The sequence below is a fragment of the Muscardinus avellanarius genome, assembly GCF_963383645.1.
Source record: "Muscardinus avellanarius genome assembly, chromosome: 8".
NCBI lineage: Eukaryota > Metazoa > Chordata > Mammalia > Rodentia > Gliridae > Muscardinus > Muscardinus avellanarius.
In genome coordinates this window covers 37569946-37595537 of record NC_137794.1, presented here as the reverse complement: position 1 = coordinate 37595537, position 25592 = coordinate 37569946, and the positions used below count along the sequence as shown (strand labels likewise).

At 38.6% G+C, this 25592-nt stretch overlaps 1 protein-coding gene across 1 annotated transcript in view; it reads left to right on the top strand.

Annotated features, from left to right (window-relative positions):
* The window catches only part of SENP6 (SUMO specific peptidase 6), a gene marked incomplete at both ends in the record, with an annotated part of 96151 nt that overhangs the window by 46476 nt on the left and 24083 nt on the right, over positions 1 to 25592 (top strand). The window contains 3 exons of the mRNA XM_080700507.1: positions 8752 to 8822; positions 20091 to 20236; positions 24690 to 24987. Of these exons, the coding sequence (XP_080556633.1) occupies positions 8752 to 8822; positions 20091 to 20236; positions 24690 to 24987 (515 nt within the window). The remainder of the gene's footprint in view (positions 1 to 8751; positions 8823 to 20090; positions 20237 to 24689; positions 24988 to 25592) is intronic.

The window sequence follows — 25592 nt, the reverse complement described above, 5'->3', positions numbered from 1 at the left end:
AATAGTAAATTTTATAAAAATAGAAAAGAATCAAATAGTACAAATTGAAAAACTAATAAAATGAAAGGAAAACATGAAGTTTGTTAGCTGTTTTAATTGTAATTATAATCAGGTTGACTATTTTTGGGTTTGGGGTTGTTTATTTTGTTTGCGGTACTGAAAATTGAACCCAGGGCCACTCTGCCTCCGAGTTATACCCCCAGCCCTATTTTATTCTTTATTTTGAAGCAGTCTCCACGATCTTCCTATCTCAGCCTCCTAAGTACTAGAATTAAAAGTTTATGCCACCATGCCCAGCTGTGTGTGTGTGTGTGTGTGTGTGTGTGTGTGTGTGTGTGTGTGAGAGAGAGAGAGAGAGAGAGAGAGATAGAGATAGAGATAGATAGAGAGATAGATATTGGCAGTTGAACTCAGAGGCACTCTACCACTGAGTTTATGTCTTGTTAAGTTTCTCAGGCTAGCCTTAAACTTTCTATCCTACCTTTAGCCCCTCAAGTAGCTAGGACTACAGGTATGTGCCTCCTGGCTGGCTGAATATATTTAATGAGACATTTGGAATCGAAATTAAAGCCCAGTTTACTATGTTGATTATAAGAATCAGATTATAAAATAACAGTTTGCAAGTGAAGGTGTGTTTAGAGCCACAAGATAAATGAGGGAGGAAAATGATTCAAGAATAGATTTTAGGATTTTTTTGTTTTTGTACAGATTAAACCCAGGAATGTTCTTCCTCCGAGCTACACCTCCAGCCCTTATTATTTTGTATTTTGAAACAGTCACATTCAGTTGCTTAGGATTTGCTAAATTGCTGAGACTGGCTTTGAATCTGTGATCTTTCTGTCTCTGCTTCTCCAAGTACTGGTAGTACAGGTTTGGATCACTATTCCTGGTAAATAACAAATAAGATAGGATTAATGATTAGAAAGACAGAATAAAGGCTAAATAAAAGGCTGAATAAAAGCACAAGATAGCTGGGCGTGGTGGCACATGCTTGTAATCCCCGTGCTTGGGACAGCCGCTGGCTTAAGAGACCCTGTTTCCAAAAAAAAAAAAAAAAAAAAAATAGTCTGGGATTGTAGCCCGGAGGTAGAAGGGCTTCCAGGAACCCCAGTACCACCAAAAAAAAAAAAAAAAAAGCACAAGATAAAGACATAGACATAATTTATAAAAGTAGCAAGTAGATGTGTGAGCTATCCCAAAGTATTTCACATGCAAGAAGTTCTTGGTTAGAATAAATATTGGGAGATTTTGTGTGTGTGTGTGTGTGTGTGTGTGTGTGTGTGTTTGTGTAGTACTGAAGGAACCCAGGAGCTTTCTACTTCTGGGAAACACTCCCAGATCTATTTTACATTTTATTTGGAAACAGGGTCTCACTAAATTGCTGGGAGCCTCACTAAGTAGCTGAGGCTGGTTTTGAACCTTCACTATTCTCCTGTGGTGCACCACCACACCTGGCTTTAAATTGGGAGATTTCTTTTGTTTTTTGTTTTTTTTTTTTTAAATTAAACTGGCCGGGCGTGGTGGTGTATGCTTGTAATTCCCATGCTTGGGAGGCGGAGACAGGAGGATTGCGCAGGTTCGAAGCCAGCCTTGCTGGCTTAAGAGACCCTGTTTCAAAAATATAAAAATAGGTCTGGGAGTGTAGCCCGGAGGTAGAAGGCTTGCAGGAACACCAGTACCACCAAAAGAAAAAAAAAAAAGATTAAACTGTTGTAGCCGGGCGTAGTGGCAGGCTTGTAATCCCAGTACTTGGTTGGGAGGCTGAGACAGTAGGATCATGGTTCACGGACAGCTTCAGCTACTTAGGGCCACCGCAGCTTAGACCCTGTTTCAAAATAAAGAATAAAAAAAAAAAAAATAGGGCAGGAGTGTAGCTCAGAAGTCGAATGCCCCTGGGTTCTATCTCCAGACCAGCAAAAACAAAAACAAAAAAAACCCTGCCCAGGTCTTGGTTTATAAATTGTACTCTACGATAAAAGAAACATGGACAGTTGACTTATTCTAGGGCTGTGTTAGAGAAAACGCAAAATCCAATCAATGTGGTATCAGAACCCAAGCTGTAACTATAATTAAGTAAATAAATAAAAAGGTGCTTTCTTGAGTATTACATATACTAAAACTAGACTGTATGGAGATAGGTAGCATGGGTGACAAAAAGTAGTAAACTGTCACATATTTTTGTAAATTTCATGGTATATGTATTTTACCATAGTGAATGACAGGAGGGGTAACAATTGGAATACAACCCTAAGGCTAAAATGAGCACTGCTGAATCATACTAATGTAAATAAATCTGGTTTGTTTTTTTTCTTCTTCAGTGCTGGGGATTGAACCCAGGAGCATTCTACCTCATAACTGTACCCTAGCCCTATTTTTTTCATCCTTTATTTTGAAACAGGGTCTCACTGAGTTGCAGAGGGCTTCACTAAGTAGCTGAAACAGGCCATGAAGCTGTGATCCTCCTGCCTCGGTACCAAGTACCACCATACCTGGCATACAAATGTAAATAAATCTTGTGTTTATTGAAGCATTTCAGCAATTTTTAAAATTTTTATTGTAGTGCTACTAGAACCCAGAGACATTCTACTTCTGAGCTACAGCCCCAGCCCTATTTTTTATCCTTTATTTTGAAACAGAGTCTCACTAAGTGTGGAGGGCCTTGCTAAGTAGCTGAGGCTGGCTGTGAACCTGTAATCCTCCTGTCTCAGTCTCCCATCTCTTGGAATTGCAAATGTACGCTACAGGTCCAGCTGTATTTCAATAATGCCCAGCTGTATTTCAGCAATTTTGAAATAAATACTTTTCCCAATCAGTGCTGGACAACTTTCTAGTCAGATTTTATAAGTTGCATAAAATTATCTGTTTTTTGCAGAAGAATTCCAGGTAATATTGTAGATACTCCCTTTTCAGAAAGTGGAGTTTAATCACCCTCACTCTCTTCCTGGCAGACAGGTCTTTGGTTTAACCCCAGCACTGATAGGCGGGGAAGTAATATCCTCACTGCTTTTTTTTTTTTTTTTTTTTTTTTTTTTTTGTGGTACTGGAACCCAGGGGCCTTCTACCTCTGGGCTGTACTCCCAGACCTATTTTATGTTTTATTTGGAAACAGGGTCTCTTAAGCCAGCCGAGGCTGGCTTCGAACCTGCGTGATCCTCCTGTCTCAGCCTCCCAAGCATGGGGATTACAAGCGTGCGTCACCACACCTGGCTCTCTCGCTGCTTTTGAGTATGGGCTAAACTTACTGTCTTGCTTCCAAATGGAGTATGGAAGTAAAAAGAGTAGAAAATCCCAGTAAAGACAATAAGATTAGGCAATAGACCAAGGTTATCACCAATAAGAAGTCATATTGATACCATCTTCCCTGATATGTGATGAGAAGGGCACTTAGTGTCTGATATGTCTCCATCTCAGACATATCTAATCATTAGGAAACATCACACAACTGTAGATTGGGGGGCATTCTGTAAATTATTTGACCAGTTTTCTTCTTGGGTATCCAGGTCATAAAAAACAGTGGATGGCTAAGAAGCACAGAGAGCAGACTAGGAGACGTGATGACTTACCTCAGAGTACCTTCGGATCCTGGAACAAAATAAAGGATGTCAATGGAATAGCTGGAAAGAGCCAAAGTTGGGAGTTTAAGTGAATAATAGTGTACCACTATTGATTTCTGGGTTTTGACACAAGTGTGATAGTGATGTAGGTCATAAGGGAATACCATTTTATCTTCCCAACTTTTCTACATCTAAAGGATTTCAAAATTATGTTTGAATAGTTATGGATAGAGGAATTGTATAGTTCACTTTATGTAACTTGTAAAATTTTTTGATTTATAAAGTGGGGCTTCTAAAATGTATAAACAAAACAAACACTAAGAAGCAAAAATCTGCTTACCTACACAGGAAGACACCAGATGACAAGCTTTGCTGCTCCTGCTTGGTATTGAGCAGAAAAAACAATCTACTGAAAAGTTAAAGTCTAGGCCTGAGCTGCACACCAGTTTGGAATTTGAATTTGTTTCTACAGTGGGGCATAGTGGCTCATGCCTGTAATCCCAGCTGCTCAAGAAGCTGAAGCGGGAGGATTGCAAATTTGAGATCAGCCTGAGCAATTTAGAAGAATCCTGTCTGAAAATAAAAAGGGTTTGGGATGTATGTCAGTGTAGAGCACTCCTGGATCTTCTTCCTAGCAGGTGTGGTGGCACATGCTTGTAATCCCAGTATTTGGGAGGCTGAGACAGGAGGATCCAGGTTCATTGACAGCCTCAGCTACTTATGCCCTTTGGAACATATTGTGACCTTGTTTCAAAATAAAGAATATAGAACTGGGGGTATAGCTCAGAGGTAGAATGCCCCTTGGCTCAATCCCCAGTACCACGAAAAAGAAGGAACCCTCAGATTATGAAATTAATGTTCATTTATAGTTTAGATCATTTAGCCAGAAGAATCTTTCCTCCCTCCAATTTTTCTTTTCCTTCCTTCCTGTTTCTCTCTTTTCCTTCTTTCCTCCCTCTCTTGCCCTCCTTCTCTCTCTCTTTCCCTCCCTCCCTCTCTCCCCAAGGGGGATTTTCTTTTTAATTTAAACAGTTTTAAAGGAAATAAGATAGTTTTTGACTAGGGAATTGTATCTTAAGTTTTATATTTCTGTATTAAACTCAATGTATACTTTTATTTTTGTGATTTATCCATTATGTTTTTAAAAACAAAACTTTGTTTTTGTATAGGGAAGTATAACAAAGATTGAGAACAGGGAGGATACCAAGCCTGAAAACAGAGGTGGATATATTTAACTATTAATGTCACAGTTCATTATAAAACTGAGGATATCACATGGTTTATTCAGTGTTGGCCCTTTTTAGCCATGCACAGCTCACTGCATTCTGTCAAACTGCAAAGACCATTGTTTCTCAAAGCCAGATTTTCATTTATCACTATACATGCATGTGTGATTTGCTGCTTCATATGACTTATGTCAGTTATTTTCACTGTGCTTTGGCATACCCAAGTATAAGTAATCAAGCACGTTCAAACTGAAAAAAGAAATCTTTACTTCTAGATTTCATGACCACCCTGTAACCATCAAATTGTTTTTCTAATGATTGTTAGTTTTTCTAAATGGCTACTGTTTTTATTTCCTACAACTTAAAATATATATGAGGCACTCAAAGTTCCTGGAGAGCTCACCGTAATATTATACCATATTTGCTTTGGATTTATTGCTTTTGTGTTACATTTTATTACATTTTTTGGAAGATGTGATGTCTTTTATGACCTAAGCTCAGAAAGTCACCTACCATCATTTCCAATATAGCATATTGGTTAAGGAGATCAGCGCTATAGTGTGGGAAGAAACTGCACACTGGCACAAATACCGATAGATAAAGGATCATTGGGGCCACCTTGAAGCCTCTCTATCACAGTCTGCCAATAATCTCCCCAATAATCTCTCAAGTGTCATCAGTCCAGAGTCTTGTCGTCTTACTTGGGTCCAGGTGTGGATGAATGTCTCTAAGGTAGAGGAATGCAACTCCTCTAGTTCTTCATCTTAATTCTTCTGCCTCTGGTAATCCTAAAACACAGTGGTGGTGCAGGCTTAAGATTCCTGGATAGATATTCTTGTTCAAAAAGGAGGAATGTTAGGAGGCCCTGAATAATTTACTGAGCTGTAGATTCTTCACTTCATCCTTCTTATTCTTGATTGTGCTCTCTAAGTCATTCTTTTTCCTCTAAAGCAGCCATGTTTGCATCTGTAGAATATCGTCAGCTTACTTTTTTCCAGCAGAACTTAAAGAGCCCAGAGGTCACTTTAATTTTGCACTATTCTTTGTATCAGTGCTGGTGGTTATTTTTGCCAATATGATTCTTTTGTGTCACTTTTTAAAGTTGGTATTTTTAATTTTCCCAAGTATAGAGTTATAAAAATTAAGGGTTAAAAGCAATTATTTTAAAGATAAGGTTGTATTATATTTTTTAGTGTGAAAGTATATAGACTACAGAAGCATACATTTTATTTTAATTCTAATATAGTTTAGTTAGGAGATTAAAACATACCCTTTTGTAGCACCATTACTACCATGACATCTAAGCCAAATTTCTTTCTGTTTTTTGGGGGGGGGGTGGTACTGGGGGTGGAACCCAGAGGCTTTCTACCTCTGGGCTATACTCCCAGACCTTTTTTTTATTTAAATATATTTTATTTGGAAACAGGGTCTCACTAAGTTGCTGAGAGCCTCACTATATAGCTGAGGCTGGCTTTGAACCCATGCGATCCTCTTGTCTCAGCTTCCCAAGTGTGGGGATTACAAGCTTGCGCCACCAGGCCCGGCCGAAATTTCTGTCTTCACTACTTATATCCTCACAAATCTTAAAAAAAAAATTCCATTATAAAATAACCGTTTACCATAGGGAAGTTAATTAACCTTGAGCCTCAGTTTCCTTATTTACAAAGTGTCAATAATGTATACTTTATAAGGTTACTGGGGGGAATAAAGGAATTAATAGATACAAAGCAGTCAGAACAGTACCTGGCAGGTATGCTCAGTACATGCTAACTGCTATTTTAAATACACTACTACCTCCACTCCTAATGTTTTTTGTTCTGTTTTTTTGTCATTTTCATATTTTTGTTTTCATTTTTACTGCTTTGATTTTTACAATGTAGGAATATAAAAAAAATTTCTTACAAGAAAATGAATGCCTTCGGGACTTTGTGTGTGTGTGTGTGGTACTGGGGGTGGAACCCAGGGGTTTTTCTACCTCCGGGCTATACTCCCAGACCTATTTTATACTTTATTTAGAAACAGGGTCTCACTAAGTAGCTGAGGCTGGCTTCGAACCTGTGCAATCCTCCTGTCTCAGCCTCCCAAGTGTGGGGATTACAAGCACCACCACGCCCAGCTGCCTTTAGGACTTTTGTTTAATTAAAGTAATTACATTATGTGTAATGAGTAGAAAATACTGTGTGAACTTATAAATACATAGAAAAGCCTCCTTTGATGCAGAGTTAAATAAAACAGGAATTTTAATTTTTTTTTTTTTTTACCGTGTGGGGATGGAACCCAGGGGCATTCAACCTCTGAGCTACACCTCCTGCCCTATTTTTTATTCTTTATTTTAAAACAAGATCTCACTATAAATTGCAGAGGGCCTCACTAAGTAGCTGAGGCTGTCCATGAAACACGATCCTCTGGTCTCAGCCTCCCAAATGCTGAGATTACAAGCCTGCACCACCACGCCCAGCTAAAACAGGAATTTTTAATAGCTTTTATTTAGGATAGGAATCTAAAAACTATTAAGAGTTTCCTGGACTATTATACTTTTTGCGATTCTGCTTATATAATTCTTTTATTCCACAACTAGCTCCAGGACTTTTGTTTTTCCCCAGAATCAGCATAATTTGGACGTACGTGGATGTATTTAGGGCATGCAGTTCCAGATTATGTTTATAATTGGTTATATATGAAGCCTGATAAAGCAGTTTAATATTTTAGACAAGTGTACTTATATCTCCTACTACAATATAATCAGTCATGTTACAAAACTAAAATACTTGTTTCATAATTGCTGATTTTGTACATAACATTTTGTACTGTTTTTAGAATTATTCTCAAGTATTTTATTCAGCATTTATTTCTTTGCTCATTGATTTTTAAAATTTATTTAAATTTATTTTTTGTGTGTGTGATACTGGGAGTGGAACCCAGGGACTTTTCTACCTCCAGGCTACACTCCCAGACCTATTTTATACTTTATTTAGAAAGAGGTTCTCATTAAGTTGCTGAAAGCCTCACTAAGTAGCTGAGGCTAGCTTTGAACCTGTGCGGTCCTCCTGTCTCACCCTCCCAAGTGCGGGGATTACAAGCGTGCACCACCACGCCTGGCCCTCTCATTGATTTGTTTTAAGTAACTAAAAATATTTACAGCTAAATTGGGCAAATTGAGTAGTATTAAGCTAGGTAATTCTTTATTCAAAATAGACTTTAAGTACTAGGATATTTTTTTTTTTTTTTTTTTTGGTGGTACTGGGGGTGGAACCCAGAGGCTTTCTACTTCTAGACTGTACTCTCAGACCTATTTTATATTTTATTTGGAAACAGGGTCTCACTAAGTTGCTGAGCCTCACTCAGTAGCTGAGGCTGGCTTCGAACCTGTGTGATCCTCCTGTCTCAGCCTCCCAAGTGCGGGGATTACAAGCGTGCGCCACCACGCCCAGCTTAAGTACTACAAATTTTTAAATGTGATTTTAATAAACTGATTATAGACTGTTCTATAAGAAAAATTCTAAAGGTTTATAAATTTGAGTAAATGTATAGAGTTTTCCAAAGTGACTCCTTGGAAAGCTTGCCATGCTAGTGTGTCTGTAATCCCAGTTATTTGAGAGGTTGAAGCAGAAGGATCACTTGAGCCCAGGAGTTCAAGACCAGCCCAGGCAACACAGTAAGGCCCTGTCTTTAAATAAAATAAAAAGGAATAAAGAGTTTAAGATAGAAAATAAAGTGATTACTTTGAAAGAATAACAATCTAAATTTATTATTATATATCCTGTAGTCTGCCTTTAGTGGGCGCTGACAGAAGTCTAAGTGAAATAGTTGCTACCTTTGGGAATCTTTTGCTTTAAACTTAAGTACAGTTTTATTCTTTTATAATATATTTCATATAACAAGCTCTTAATAAATGTAAATATCCCCTTAGCTTATTATTTTGAAAACTATATTTCTCATTTGAGTAAAACTATATAAATTTCCTTTTCTAGGAAAGAATACCCACCTCATGTACAAAAAGTTGAAATTACTCCTATAAGGTTAAGTCGGCCCCAAGGTATTGGTAAGTTTACAGTTTTGTTTGTTATATCTGTGAAGAGTTTTCAGTTGCTGTATAAAGAATAAAACTAGAGAAGAGATACTGGCTTTAGAATATTTCCAGATAAGCTGGGTATGGTGGCACATGCCTATAATTCCAGCTGTCCAGAAAACTGAAGTAGGAGGATTAAAAGTTTCAGATAAGCTTGAGCAACTCTTCAAGAATAGTTCTTCATCTTCATATGGCTGCCTCCTATAATCCCAAACACAATGGTGGGGCAGGTTTAAGGTTCCTGGATAGACATTCTTGTTCAAAAAGGAGGCTCTGAATAATTTACTGAGCCATACATAGAATGACTCTCCATGGTTCTTGACCTCATACCTTTTTTTTTTTTAAAGCAAGACCTTGTCTCAAAATAGAAATTTAAAAAAAGGGCAGGGGATGTAGATCAATAGTAAAGTACTTACCTTGCTAGCATGTGTGAGGCCTGCCTGCCCCGGCTTCAATCCTGAATACCACAAGGGAAAAAAATGAAGAAATAAAGATAATTCCCAGGTATAATAGAAATACAGAGAAAATCATTTTTGTAACTGATTTGACAATTTCAACTTTAATGTGATAACTTCAGGATGGTTGCAGAGTCAGGTGATTACTGTATGAAATCTTTTCATTAGAAAAATCCAAACATTAACTATAGATGAGGTATAATAGCTTTGAAACTATTTCATTGAACTGTGTTAAAGTATTTATTAAACCTTCAACATTCTTTTTTACTTTGGATGAACTCTTTTGTTGATGTATTGAACATAAATCTATTTCACTAAGAATTTTCCAAACTTAGTTTCATCTTCTCTTAATTATGAATGTGCATACCTAAGTTTACAATGTATTAAGGTTAGGAATGGTACCTACTTTTTTCAACATTCATTCTGTTACACCATCCATCTTTTTTAAATGTATCCTGGGGATTGATCCCAGGAGTGTCTACCGCTGAGCTACCCTTGCAGCCTTTTTTATTTTGAAATGGTCTTGCTGAATTGTCAAGGCTGACCTTGAGCCTGTGATCCTCGTATGTCAGCCTCCCAAGTACTGGTGTTGTAGGCATGTACCACCATGTCCATCTTATATCTTCAATTTTATGGAACCCTCAATCTATAGTAGATGCTAAGTCATATGTTTTATATTTATTATTTACTGTTATCTTCAAAAATCTCTTAGAGTTCAGCTTTTACTAGTTTTTTTTTTTTTTTTTTTTTTTGTGGTACTGGGGTTCCTGGAAGCCCTTCTACCTCCGGGCTACACTCCCAGACCCATTTTTACATTTTTATTTGGAAACAGGGTCTCCTAAGCCAGCGCGCGCGGCTGGCTTCGAACCTGCGCGATCCTCCTGTCTCTGCCTCCCCAGCGCGGGGATTACAAGCGTGCGCCACCACGCCCGGTTTACTAGTATTTTTATGTAGAGGAATGGAGGGATTACATATCTTACTGAGATACATAGAGCTAGCAAATGGCAGAGCTGGCATTTGATGCATACCTCATGCTGTTAACAACTGTACTTGATCATTTTCTTATTATTTGTTTGTTTGTTTGTTTGTTTGTTTGTTTGTTTGTTTTGGTGGTACTGGGGGTGGAACCCAGAGGCCTTTTACCTCTGGGCTATACTCTCAGACCTATTTTATATTTTATTTGGAAACAGGGTCTCACTAGGTTGAGAGCCTCACTAAGTAGCTGAGGCTGGCTTCGAATCTGTGTGATCCTCCTGCCTTAGCCTCCCAAGCACAGGGATTACAAGCGTGCGCCACCACGCCCGCCTGATCATTTTCTTATTTAATCACAAAGTTATTTTCCATCATCTGAGAAGGAATAGGCAAGTATAATTATTTTCATTTGACAAATTAACATCAGAGAGGTTAAGTGATTTCGTTCATTAATATGCTTTTAGATGCCAGATAGTCTTGTTACAAGTAATTTTTAAAAATTTGGCTCAGCAATATTTGTTAAATATATAAAATGATTTTTCTTTTTATAGTTTATTTTGAAATAATTGTAGACTAACAGAAAAGTTATGAAACTAGTTCAGAGAGAGACTTGTTTATCCTTTGCCCAGTTTCCCTAATGTTAGGAGCTTTCTAATTATAGTACACTTTTCAAAACTGAGAAATCAGTATCAGGCTGAGCATGGTGGTACACGCTTGTAATAGTACTTAAGAGGCTGAGAAGGAGGCTCACAGGTTGGAGGCCAGCCTCAGCAACTTAACAAGATTCTCAGTATCCTAGTAAGACCTTGTTTCAAAACTAAATAAAAGGGGCTGGAGCTCTATCTCAGGAATAGAATGCCCCTGGATTCAATCCCCAGTAAAATACACACGCGTGCACGTGTGCGTGCGCGCGCGAGACACACACACACACACCAAAAGAAGTTGATATCAATATAAGATTAACCCAATGACCTTGTTCAAATTTCACTAGTTTTTAGCAGGGCGTGGTAGCACACTCTCATAATCCTAGCATTTGGGAAGCTGAGACAGGAAGATCAAGGTTTAAGGACAGCCTCAGCTACTTAGGCTCTTTGCAGCTTAGTGAGAGGTTATTACAAAATAAAGAATAAAAAATAGGGGTGGGAAGCCTGGCATGGTGGCATAGGCTTGTAATCCCAGTATTGAGGAGGCTGAAAATGAAGGATCCCGGTTCACAGATAGCCTCAGCTACATAGGGAGACCCTAAGGAAAACCTAGGGCAGGGGGTGCAGCTTGGAGGTAAAATGCCCCTGGGTACCATCCCCAGACCTGCAAAAAAAAAAAAAAAAAAAAAAAGGGCTGGGGTTGTAGCTCAGAGGTGGGATGGAACCCAGGGGCCTTCTACCTATCTTATATTTTATTTGGAGACAGGGTCTCTTAAGCCAGCTGAAGCTGGCTTCGAACCTGCGTGATCCTCCTGTCTCAGCCTCCCAAGTGTGGGGATTACAAGCACACCCGGCTTGTCTGCTTTCTTTTTACTTTTTAATTATACAGAATAATGTTTCATTGTGGCCTATTTGTGTGTGTGTGTAAAACATAATTTGATCAGTTTTATTCCCATTATTTCTCTTTCCCACCCTCTTTCCTTTCCTTGATTTCTTTTCCCTCTACCCTAACCCCTAACCCCTAACCCTAACCTTTGAGATGCCTTTGATTTTTCCTTTTATTGCTCTGGTGTCCTTGAAAAGGATAAAAGATATGGAACGTGTCCTTTTTTTCCCCCTCTTTGTTTTGTTTTTTTAATTTTGTACTGGAGGTTGAACCCAGGGACATTCTACCTCCAAGCTGTATCCCCAGCCCTTCTTATTTTTGTTTTGAAACAGGATCTCACTAAGTTGCTGAGAATCCCCTTGAATTCTGAAATCCTCCTGTCCTAGCCTCTCAAGTACTGGGATTACAAAGGTCTACACCACATCAGGCTTTTTTTTTTTTTCCCCTCTCGTTACTGGGGATGGAACCCAGGGGCATTCTACCTCCTAGCTACACCCCCAGTCCTATTTTTTTTTTATTCTTTATTTTGAAACATGATCTCATTGAGTTGCAAAGGGCCTCATAAAGTAGTAGCTGAGGCTGTCCTTGAACCAAGATCCTCCTGTCTCAGCCTCCCAAATGCTTGGATTCTAAGCATGTGCCGCCACGCAGAACTAGAATAGCTCATTCTTTATGCCTGAATTAAACACTGTTTTTTTTATATAGCAAAATTTTAAACTATCTTTTATTGGTACATTATATATTATACATAAGTAGTGAAATTCATTTGTGACCTATTCATACACGCATAACATAATTTTGCTAGTCTTATTCCCCAGTACCTCCTCCCCTTGCCCTTTCTTCTCACTACCATCCCCCTCTCTTACTCAACTCATCTCCATTGTATTTTCATGATGTCCACTTTGTTTTACTTTTTCTCTCTAGCTTTCACATAAGATAGAAAACATATGGCTCTCAGCTTTCCAAGTCTAGCTTATTCCACTTAACATGATACTCTACAGTTTCATCCATTTTCCTACAAGTGACAAAATTTCATCCTTTATAGCTAAATAAAACTTTATATATTGTTTTATATGTATGCATATAAATATATATGTATGTGTATGTGTATATATATATATATATATATATATATATATATATATATATATATCCCATTTTCTTTATCCATTGATGAACACCTAGGTTAGTTCCATAATTTGGCTGTCATAAATTCAGTGCTGCTATAAACATGGGGATGTATGTATCTCTAATGGATAGATCCTATAGTCGGTGATACCACTCCCGAGTGAGGATGCTGACGGGTAGTAGTAGCCTTTAGGAGCAAATGGAAGCTACTGAATAAAATAGGGGCAGTGGAAGCACTTAGGGGGAGAACTGAGTAATTTTCCTTCTGAAAAGAAGACAATAAGCTTGGGAATCTTTACTCCAAAGTATACTTACTATCTTGAATTCCTTTGACTGTATACAGAGGAATGGTATAGCTGGATCATATGATAGCATCCCCAATTTATTTATTTGTTTTGAAGAATCTCCATACTGATTTCCATAGTGGCTATACTGGTTGAGATTCCCACCAGCAATGCATAAGGGTTCCCTTTTCTTTGAATCCTAGTCAGCATTAATTGTTATTTGAATTCTTGAAGATTATCATCTGACTGGAGATGGAATTTCAGTGTAATTTTGATTTGCATTTCCCTGATAGCCAGAGGTGTTGAATTTTTTTATATAATTGTTGGCCATTTATACTGATTTGTTCAGAAGTGTCTGTTTAGTTCATTCATCTACTTGCTGATTGGGATATTCGGTTGTTGTTGTTTTGGTGTTGAAGTTTTTGGGAGATTTATTTTTTGGCCAGGAGGGAGGTACTGGAGATTGAACCCAAGGGATTTCTTCCTCCAAGCTTCACCCTGAGCCTTTTTTTAATTTCTTAATTTAATTATTTTATTTGGAAACAGGGTCTCACTAAGCTGCTGAAAGAGCCTCACTAAGTAGCTGAGGCTGGCTTCAAACCTGTGCAATCCTCTAGTCTCAGCCTCCCAAGTTCTGGGATTACAAGCATGTGCCACCATGCCCGGCTATTTTTTAACTTTAAATTAGATTATTGCTGAGTGGCTCCCTAAGTTGCAAAGCGGCCTTGAAGTAACGATCCCTTTGTCTCAGAGTTCTTTAATATTCTACATACTGATCTTCTGTCAGAAAGAGTAGCTGGCAAAAAGTTACATCCATTTTATAGGTTTTTTCTTCATCCCATAGTTTACTTTGTGGTGCTATTTATTTATTTATTTATTTATTTATTTATTTATTTATTTATACTAGGGATGGAACCCAGGAGCGATACCCCCAGCCCTATTTTTTATTCTTTTTTTGAAACAGGGTTTCACTGAATTGCATAGGGCCTCACTAAGTAGTAGCTGGGGCTGTCCTTGAATCCTGATCCTCCTGTCTCAGCCTCCCAAATGTTGGGATTACAAGCATGTGCCACTATACCTGGCTATTTTTCTTTTTAAATGGTGCTACAGATTGAGCCAGGAGCATTCTACCTCCTAGCCACATCCATAGACCTATTTTATTATTTTTTAAATTTGGAAACTGTCACAGTTTTGGGGAGAGTATGGTTTGGGGAAATTGTTCCCCAGGAACCTCTGTGAGGGTCCCAGGATACACTTTCCCTCAACCCATTAACAAAACCCACAACGACCAAAACCAGAAATAAACCGCGGGTTCTTGTCCTAAGCTTAGAATAAATATGCATAGCTTGGTCAGTTGCTGAAGAATTAAAGAAGTTTATTAGAAAGATAGAAATACAGAAAATAGAAATACAGCTCCATACCAGACTGGCATGGAGGGGTGACTCGAAATGGGATCACACGTGGACCGGACTTTTTATACCCACGACCTCCATCTTGTTTATGTGATTCAGACATTGTGAAAGTCCCTGTAAGGTACCTCCCCTTACCCTGTAAGGTACCTCCCCCAATGAAGGTCAGCCCCTCCTACCATCTCAGCTGGCTTATCATGTAGATGTGTCTTTAGATAAAGGCCTGGTTCTCCTCTCCTATTGACTTGCTAATTACATGTAGCTAAGTCAATCTTAAGTTTCAATAGCTGTTTGCTTCCTGACCAAAGCCAAGCCTTTCTCTCTCTGCCGCCATTTTGACAGATTATTTTTGAAATATATTAATAATCAGAGCTTTCTCAAATCTTCCTAGGTCATTCTCAATACTGGCACAGAAACAGTCTCCCTATTTTTAAAATTTTCTTCAGCATTTTGTAATTTTTCTTGTAAAGGTTTTTTTACCTCTATGGTTTTCTTTAAGTTAGTGTGAATTGAATTGTTTTCATTATTTCCTTTTCAGCAAATTCATTATTAGTGTATGGAAAACATTATTTCTTTTTTATGGTACTGGGGGTTGAAACTGGGGCATTCTCCCTCTGAGCTATACCCCCAACCCTATTTTATTTTATTATTTTATTATTTTTTATTTTGAAAGAGTCTTGCTAAGTTGCTCAGGCTGGCCTCGAACCTACAATCCTCCTGAAACGGGGGGGGGGGGGTTTCTTGAGAGGAAACCCGGCGAGTTTCCTCTCAAGAGTTGTCTACGGTGAGCGAAGAATGACACCCTGACACCCGCAGACCTCAGGAAGGGGAGTAAAAGGTTTATTGGAAGCAGCAGGGAATGGGGGAAAGGGTGGCTGAACACCCCAAAGGGGCTGGAACTCTGGGTCCAGCAGCTGCCTTCAGGACAATACTTGAGAGTAGCCCAAGCTGAATTGCCTTCAGGTGCAGGCTGCTTTCTTCCGGAGTCCACGGGATCTGCCAAAAGGGAATAGAGAAAAGTGGCAGAACACCCCAAAGGGGCGGTAGGAACTGCGGGGTCCAGTAGCTGCCTTCAGGGTCAGCCCGAGCCAAGTGCCCATCAGTTGCAAACTACTTTCTCCCAGAGTCCATGCAATCTGCCAGAAAAGAGGTACAGGTCACCCCTAGGGGCCTGGCCAGCCTTGATGTCCAGCAGAGGCCTTCAGGTCACTACTTGAGAGTCGCCAGAGCCACGTGCTCTCAGATGCACTCTGCCTTCTCTCAGGGCCAACACGACCTGCGAGAGAGAGAGAGAAAACAGCTCCCCAAAAGGGGAGGGGGTCCCGAGGGGGAAAGTCCCCCATTTTTCTTCCAGTCAGGCCTTTGGTTAGGGTGACTTTGGGATTCCAAGGAGAATTTGCATAGGGTATTTGCAAGTCCTTTGAAGGATCAGATGGCTTTGTGAAGCTCTGGCCTTCTTATCTCTGAGCCTTTGGAATTTCAGGTATTTGTCTCCCCTAAGGAAACTCGGGGAAACTCAGGAAATTAGCTTTTTTCTAGGAGGCCTTTTCCCTATCTGCCTATTTCCTTTCTATCTCCTCACTCCTTTCTCAACTTCCCAAGCTTTAGGATTACAGGCATGTACCATCATCCTCAGCTAAAAAGCTGGTTGTTGTTTTTTTGTTTTGTTTTGTTTGGGTTTTTGTTTTGTTTTGTTTTGTGGGTCTGGAACCCAGGGGCATTCGACCTCTGAGCTATACCCCTCCCCTCTTTTTTATTCTTTATTTTGATATGGTCTCACTAAGTTGAGGAGGGCTTCACTAAGTAGCTGAGGCTGAAAAAGCATTATTTATTTATTTATTTATTTATTTATTTTTGCAGAGCTGGGATGGAAACCAAGGACATTGTTCCTCCAGGCTACACTGCCCTATTTTTTAGTCATATATGTATGGTTTTTTTATTTTTTATTTTTGGCGGGTCTGGGGATGGAACCCAGGGGCATACAACCTCCGAGCTACACCTCCTGCCCTATTTTTTATTCTTTATTTTGGTTTTTTATTCTTTATTTGGGTTTCACTAAGTTGCGGAGGGCCTCACTAAGTAGCTGAGGGTGTCTGCGAACTGCGATCCTACAATCTCAGCCTCCCAAATGCTGAGATTACAAAGCGTGTGCCACATCTGGCTTATTATTATTTTTTTTTGGTGGTACTGGGGGTGGAACCCAGAGGCTTTCTACCTCCGGGCTATACTCCCAGACCTTTTTTTATATTTTATTTGGAAACAGGGTCTCAATAAGTTGCTGAGAGCCTCACTAAGTAGCTGAGGCTGGCTTATTATTATTATTATTATTATTATTATTATTATTATTATTATTATTATTATTATTTGGTGGTACTGGGGGTGGAACCCAGAGGCTTTCTACCTCCGGGCTATACTCCCAGACCTTTTTTTTTATATTTTATTTGGAAACAGGGTCTCACTAAGTTGCTGAGAGCCTCACTAAGTAGCTGAGGCTGGCTGTGAACCCATGCGATCCTCCTGTCTCAGCTTCCCAAACGCCCAAACGCGGGGATTACAAACCTGAGCCACCATACCCGGCTCTTTTTTTTTTTTTTTTTTTTTTTTTTTTTTTTTTTGGGTGGTACTGGGGGTGGAACCCAGAGGCTTTCTACCTCTGGGCTATACTCCCAGACCTTTTTTATATTTTATTTGGAAACAGGGTCTCACTAGGGTGCTGAGAGCCTCACTAAGTAGCTGAGGCTGGCTTCGAACCCGTGCAATCCTCCTGTCTCAGCCTCCTAAGCGCGGGGATTACAAGCGTGTGCCACCACGCCTGGTCTGGCTTATATTTTTTTGAAACAGGGTCTCACTGAGTTGCAAAGGGCCTCACTAAGTAGCTGAAGCTGTCCTCGAACCACAAACCTCTGGTCTCAGCCTCCCGAATGCTGGGATTACAAGCGCCACCACACCTGACTCTGTGTTGATTTTTGTATCCTGTTACTTTACTGAATTATTTATCATAAGCTTTAGAAGTCTTCTGGCAGAGTTTTTAGGATCTTATCTGTAAATAAGGATTTGACTCCTTATTTTTCTACTTGTATCTCTTCTCTTGCTTAATTGATTTGGCTAATGTTTTAAATACTGTATGGAATGAGAGTGGTGAGAATAGACATCTTTGTCTTAATGCTGATTTTAGAGGAAATATTTTTTTTTTCCTATTTGGTATGATGTTTGTTTGGATTTTGTCATATATAGCATTTACGATGTTGAGTCAAGGTTCTTTTATCCCTAGTTTTTTTTTTAATCAAAAGCTTTTTATGCATTCATGAAAATGATGCTGTGTTTTTTGTCCTTGATTCTATTTAAGTGGTGTATTTATTGATTTGTACATTTGGAACTATTCTTGGAATTTAACCACCTTGATCATGGTGTATAATCATTTTAATGTTTTCTTTTATTTGGTTTGGTGATATTTAAGGATTTTTGCACCTGTGCTTACAGTTTTCTTGATGATGTCCTTCTAGTTTTGGTATCAGTGATATTGGTTTATATTAAAATAAGGAATAGACTGGCAACACCAGGCTTATAGTGGTTCAGTGGGGGAAGGAAAGCTCCCCTCTAACAACCTAAGAGAAACTTTCCCAACAAGTTTATAAAAACAGTTCCTGGACTGCTTGGCTTTCCTGTCTCAGGTGTGAAATAAAGAAAGCAAAACAAGAAAAAGGATAAAAACAATGGAAAAACTGCAGGGTTTTCTAATCTGCAGTAATCTTAAGGAATGAGGCTATTTAAGCTGTTACCGCTTTTCCACTTTCACTAAATCTGCCAGGAAGTGCTGGGCCCGCTCTTGTGCCACCTCACTTTGCAGTATCTGAGCATCTGTTCTGATTAGATTGTGGCTTTGCTAGGCAGGGAAGCCTCAGTTTTCTTAAACTTATTGGGAAACTTTGAGCTTATTAGAAGAATTTTCTTTTCTACTGAGATGCTGCTCACCCAGAACTGGTATAGTTCATTCTTTTTATTTTCTTTGCTATTCCAAAAACAATGTTCTGAGACATTCTGATGTTTTCCCATAGCCTTCTTACCTTATCATGAAGCCACATAACTGTTTTTATTCAGGCTGGTTAAACAACTATGATAATGGGTTCCATGAATCCACCATGGTGGATGCCATGTTCTTCTGCTTACTAATGCCCTTCTTCTGTTCTAGGATCCAGTTTGGAACCCCACATTGCATCTAGTTGTCATATTCTTTGTTTTTTACAATTTGAAATTACTTGCTGTAGCCGGGCATGGTGCCACATGCTTGTAGTCCCAGTGTTTGGGAGGCTGAGACCAGAGGATTGCACAGGTTTGAAGCCAGCCTCAGCTACTTAGTGAGGCTCACAGGAGACCCTGTTTCCAAATAAAGTATAAAATAGGCCTAGGAGTATAGCCCAGAGGTAGAAAGCCCCTGGGTTCCACCCCCAGTACCACCCCCCACACACACACACAAATTAATTGCTGTATATAATGCCTCTCAGTTTGGGTGTGATGATACTGTCTTATGATGATATTAAATCTATGTGCTTTAAACAAGGCTTGTGTCTTCTCATGCATCGTATTAGGAATTACATAATACTGATATGTTATATTTCTGGTGATATTAACTGTGATCACTTGGTTAAGGTAGAATTATTGAACAAAATTGTGATTCTACAGGTAGGTTTTTTTTATTTTTGTTTTCCTCTTTTTTTTTTTTTTTTTTTGCGGTTCTGGGGATGGAACCCACGGTCATTTTACCTCCAAGGTACACCTCCAGCCCTATTTTTTATTCTTTTATTTTGAAACAGGGTTTCACTAAGTTATGGAGGGCCTCACTAAGTAGCTGAGGCTGACTGTGAACCTCTGATGCTCCTATCTCAGCCTCCCAAGTACTAGGATTACAAGTGTGCGTCACCACCCCCAGCTACAGGTAGGGTATTTAAATTTTCATTGAAAGACTACAAGGAAAATTCTCCCTGTCTTTCTTGAACTTAAAAAGCCATTACTTTGAGTCTTAGTCATATTTTATTTAAACAGTTGTAGCTGTTGTTTGAATTTAGATTTTTTTCTCATTATTAATCTAATAGTAGTAATTATCATGGGGGAATATATGTTGGGGTCAGTGCCCAAAGTGCTTCTATTTCTTTATTAACTCAGAATAAGCTGAAGAGAACATTGGCATGCTTGTTGAGATGTCTACAGAGTGGAGATCTTATGGAGGAGTAAAAATATATAGATGAGAATAATAGCTAAATATAGATAGAATAATAGCTAAATATAGATAAGAATAATTACTACTGGGCTGAGTCTTAAAAGTTCTGATTATTCCTTATTGTACATATGGAAACACTGAATAATTTTAGCTAAAACTTGTTTGAGAATTTAGTGGTTTTTCATAGCAAAGATTATGAGAAATTTATTTAATTCAGTACTTATGTTTTTTTTTCCTCTTCTTTTTAGAACGTATAATGAAGAAACCTGAAGAGCCTGAATCACAAGTGGAGTCTGAAATTAAGAGGAAAGTACAACAGAAACGGCAGTGTAGTACATTCCAGCCCACTCCTCCTTTGTCTCCTGTTTCAAAAAAATGTCTAACCCATTTGGAGGTATGTGATTACACTTTATTACTAATTAGATAGGTTTTTTTTTTTTTTTTTTTTTTAATGGTACAGGGGATGAAACCCAGGGGCTTTCTACCTCTGGGCTATACTCCCAGACCTATTTTATATTTAATTTGAAACAGGTCTCACTAAGTTGCTGAGAGCCTTACTAAGTAACTGAGGCTGGCTTTGAACCTGCATGATCCTCCTTTCTCAGCCTCCCAAGTACTGGGATTACAAGCGTGCGCCACCACGCCCAGCTCTAGATAGTATTTTTGTTAATACTATTTCAGTGCTTATGAAATACTAGATCTTTTATCATAAGACTAGAACAGACCTAGAAAAGTTATAAGACAAATTTTTCTTCCTTCAATATACCATTTTTTATTTGTTCAGAATACAAAGTTTTGGGTTTTTTTCCTGGAAAGATTTAATTAGTAGATCCCTGTAACACATTCCAGATAATTGCTTTCAGTCAGAAGCATATCCACGTACTCTTTTCCCAGATCTCCCATGTTTTTCCACATTTGCTTTATTATCTTTTCTCCATGTACTTTCCTTCATTCTTTATTCTTGATCCCCCCATATACATACATTCTATGTTGTATGAGTATTTTATGTCTGATGCCCATTCACTACCTAACACTTTAGTAATGTGTTTTTTTGTTTTGTTTTATAAGAGGGGTGGGATTCTATATAACCAGAATATACCTCTCAAAATTTAAAAATTAGCATTGATCCCAGATAACTGTCTATCCCACAGATCTATTCATATTTCACCTAAATAATGTCATGTGTTTGGGGAGCAGGTTACTGAGGATTGAATTCAAGGATGTTCTATCTCCAAGCTTGAGCTCTGAGCTCAATATGTCCTAGACTCAGACCATAATGTCAACTTCCATTGCTGGGGGAGTGGAGGATGACTTTGTTTTTTTATTTTGAAACAGGGTCTTACTAGGATGCTGAAGGTCTTGCTAATGTGTTGAAGCTGCCCTCGAGAATCATGATCCTCTTGTTTTAGCCTCCCAAGTACTAGGATTACAAGCATATGCCACCACACCCAGCTCTGAATAATGTTTGTTATGGGTCTAGGCTCTGATTCAGGATTAAATGTGAAGTTTAATTGCTGTGACTCTTTATTTTTTTTATTTTTAATTTTTTTGGTGGTACTGGGGTTCCTGGAAGCCCTTCTACCTCTGGGCTACACTCCCAGACCTATTTTTACATTTTTATTTGGAAACAGGGTCTCCTAAGCCAGCGCACTCAGCTGGCTTCGAACCTGCGCGATCCTCCTGTCTGCCTCCCAAGCGCGGGGATTACAAGCGTGCGCCACCACGCCCGGCGTGCTGTGACTCTTTAGATTCTTTCAGTCTGACACAATTGCAATACATTCTTGCCTTTCATAACCATGATATGGGTGCTTATAATCCCAGTACTTGGGAGCTGAGATAGGAGGATTGCAGTTCACGGACAGCTTCAGTTACTTAGTAAGGCCATTCACAACTTAGTGAGAACTTGCTTCAAAATAAATAATAAATAAATATCGCTGGGGGTGTAGCTTGGCGGTAGAATGCCCCTTGCCCCTGGGTTCAATTCGCATTTCTGAAAGAAAAAAAAAGAAACCTTGATAACCTTGATAGTGTTAAATTGGGTCTTCTGCTGTTTCATAATGGTTTATCTGATCTTTCTGCATTATCTCTACATTTTTCAAGAATGCTTCAGAAATGATGCTTTGATTTTCTGATTGTATAATATTAATGATGGTATTAACTTTTATCCTAATTTACTTATATCTCCATGGACACATGGGATTCTTATTTTACTCAAAAGAGTTAGAATCTTTTAATCTCCATTACTTATTTCAATACTTGTCCCAGACTTAGTTACATGGACATCCTTGATCTCCTATTCTTTTGTGTGTGAGGGGTACTGGGGATTGAACCCAGAGGTGTTCTACCGCTGAGCTACACCCCAGCACTTTTTGTTTGTTTGTTTGTTTGTTTATTAATTTATGGTGCTACTGGGGATGGAACCCAGGGATATTCTACCTCTGGGCTACATCCCCAGACCTATTTTATACTTTATTTGGAAAGAGGGTCTCACTAGGTTGCTGAGAGCCTCACTGAGTAGCTTCCCATCCTAAGCTTGACTCAGGGCATATTGTCATCTCCCAGGTAAAGAAGGAAAGGTCCTCAAAACAAAATCCTTCCTCCTCTGGGCATGCCAGCTGAGGAATGCCTTAGGTTTTGTTTTGTTTGTTTTAATGCCTAAAATATATCTTTTTTTCTCTTACTCCTTACTTCCATGCTAATTGTTCTTATTTTCTTAGTGGAGGTAAAAAAAAAATTGTAGCTAGCCTCTGTGTAATCTTTAATTCATGAACAGGGTTAGTGGCGTTTCTTTCTATTTATAGTCTGTGAAACTCCACACTGTGTACTCTCTGTATGAAAATAAGATCTGTGAGTTCAACGAAATTAAACATCTTCAAGATATGTTAGGAAAATTAAATTGTCCCAGTGATGTCTCATCAAAGAAGTTCATTCCTATTAAGTACAGTTCAATTGTTTGTGTATAGACTTGCAAATAATATGTGATATATAGCTTGTTGCTTTTTATTTTTATGCAATGCTCTGTATCAAACCTAGGGATTTTCATATCCTGTGCAAGTACTCTCCCATTGAGCTAGAGACCCAGCCCTGAAATCTGAAATTATTTAATTTTGTAAAAGATTTCCACTGGTCAAAGGGAGGCTTGCTTGCTCAACCCTCCCTTCCTCCCCTCCCTCCCTCCCTTCCAGAAATTTTAACTTACGTCTGTCTGTGCGTCCTGTGGTACTCAGGATTGCACCTAGCAGCATTCTATCTCTGAGCTATCCCAAAACCTGTTTTATTTTCTTAATTTGAATAGGGTCTTGCTTAAGTTGCGAAAGCTAGCCATGAGCCTGTGATCCTTCTATCTCAGTGTCCCAAGTACTGAAATTGCAGATACATTCCACCATGTTTGGTTTGGAAATTGTATTTAATGTGAAATTTGCTACTTTATATTTACTTAAACAATAAATTGTTGGAATTCTTTTAGATTAGATTAGTATTTCAGTAAATTCTTCAATAAAAATGTCATAAAAATGTTTCTTTAAACTCTTTTTTTGGTACTGACTAGGGATTGAACCCAGGGGCATTCTACCTTCGAGCTATACTCTCAGACTGTTTCATTTTTTATTTTGAAGTAGGATCTTGCTAAGTTGTCAAAGGCCTTGTTAAGTTGCTATTTATTTATTTATTTATTTATTTATTTATTTATTTATTTATTTATTTTGCAGGTCTTAGGATGGAGCCCAGGGGCATTCCACCTCCGAGCTACACCCCCTGCCCTTTTATTTATTCTTTAATTTGAAACAGGGTCTCATTAAATTGCGGAAGGCCTCACTAAATAGCTGAGGCTGTTCACGAACCATGATCCTCCAGTCTCAGCTATCCAAATGCTGAGATTACAAGTGTGCGCCACCACGCCCGGCTAAGTCGCTCTTTTTTAATCATGAAAAATTTAGTATCTAATTCAGTTCAGCTGATCTATATTTTGCTCCTAATTGCTGCAAACATTTCCAAGATTTGTGTTTCTTAGCTGATGAAAGTTGTGTCTTAATTTGGGGAGTTGTGGTAGTAGAGATGTGCTTTTTTAAATTTTGGTGTCAATTTTATAAGAGGATAATACTGCTTTTTCATGAAGTTCTTTAATTTAAATGTCTTATTTAAGCCGGGCATGGTGGCACATGCTTGTAATACTAGTACTTATGAGGCTGAGACAGGATCGTGCAGGTTTGAAGCCATCCTCAAGTTACTTAGTGAGGCTCTCAGCAACATAGTAAGACCTTGTTTTCAAACAAAATATAAAATAGGTCTGGGAGTATAGCCTGGAGGTAGAAGGCCCCTGGGTTCCATCATAGTCACACACACACACACACACACACACACACACACACACAAAATACATTTCTTATTTATTTGCTTTTCTTCTAGGCATTAAGTTTTAGAGCCACTCAATACCTAGCTTTATTAAATCTTCAAATTCCTTTTTTCCCCCAGTGCTGAGGCTTGAACTTCAAGGCCTCCCATAAATGATGCAGATACTTTACCACTGAGCTATGTCCCCAGCCCCTTCAGATCTTTAAAGGCAGAATTGGCATATACATAGTTAACTGCTGAGCTAGATGGTCTTAAAACTCTTTATAGCATTCTTATGCAGCCATTAGTGATATAATAATGGGAAGAGAAGAGCTTAATTTTTGAGATTTTTTTTTTTAAAGATGGTTTCTTTATTTTAGAGTAAAATATTGAAATCTTTTCTTTCTTTTGTTATTTTTGGAACTTAGGTTTCTGAACAGCGTGAATGTTGCCCAAAATGTGGGAAAGAAAAAGAAAATCAGACCAAATGCCAAAGTTGTGGTATTATGTTTCGTAATGATTTACAGAGAAATTGCAGACAAGCTATAACTTTAAATGAATCTACTGGACCATTATTAAGAACATCAATTCATCAGAATTCTGGAGGACAGAAGTCACAAAACACAGGATTAACAACTAAGAAGTTTTATGGTAACAGTGTGGAAAAGGTTCCAATTGATATTATTGTGAATTGTGACAATAATAGAAATAGTTATTTACAGACTAATGGAAAAGTCATTCTACCTGGGGCAAAAATACCCAGAATCACAAACTTCAAAGAAAGAAAATCAAGCCTGTCAGACCTAAATGATCCAAGTAAGTATTTTACTTTATTTAAGACTCAAACTCTGGGCTTAAGCAGTCCTACCACAGCCTCGTGAGTAAATAAGACTGCAGTTGCAATGCCGCCACAACTGCTTAGCTTTACTCTGTTTAATAATACTGAGTTGCAAAGGACCTCACTAAGTAACTAAGGCTGTTCAAGAACCAGGATTCTCCTGTCTCAGGCTCTCAAATGCTGGATTACAAGTGTGCCACCACGCCCAGCTACAGTTTTTAAACAAATGATCTTGATTATTTATTTAGTTGATGGCTTGAACACACAGAGTTGTTTCAAATAAATTTAAATTAAAATCATACTGTGTACATTCCTACATTCCTGTGCTATATGTGATATGGAGATACACACACATTTATTTTGTGTGTGGAGAGTAAGGCATACTGGGGATTGAACCCAGGAGTGCTCTACTTGGGAGCCATTCCCCCAGCTCTAGTGTTTGTTTTTTTGTTTGGGGTTTGGTTGATACTGGGTGTTGAACTCAGGGGCATTCTACTTCTGAGCAGTACCAGTCCTATTTTGTGTGTGTGTGTGGGGGGTGTACTGGGGATAGAACCCCCAGGTGCATTCTACCTCCGAGCTA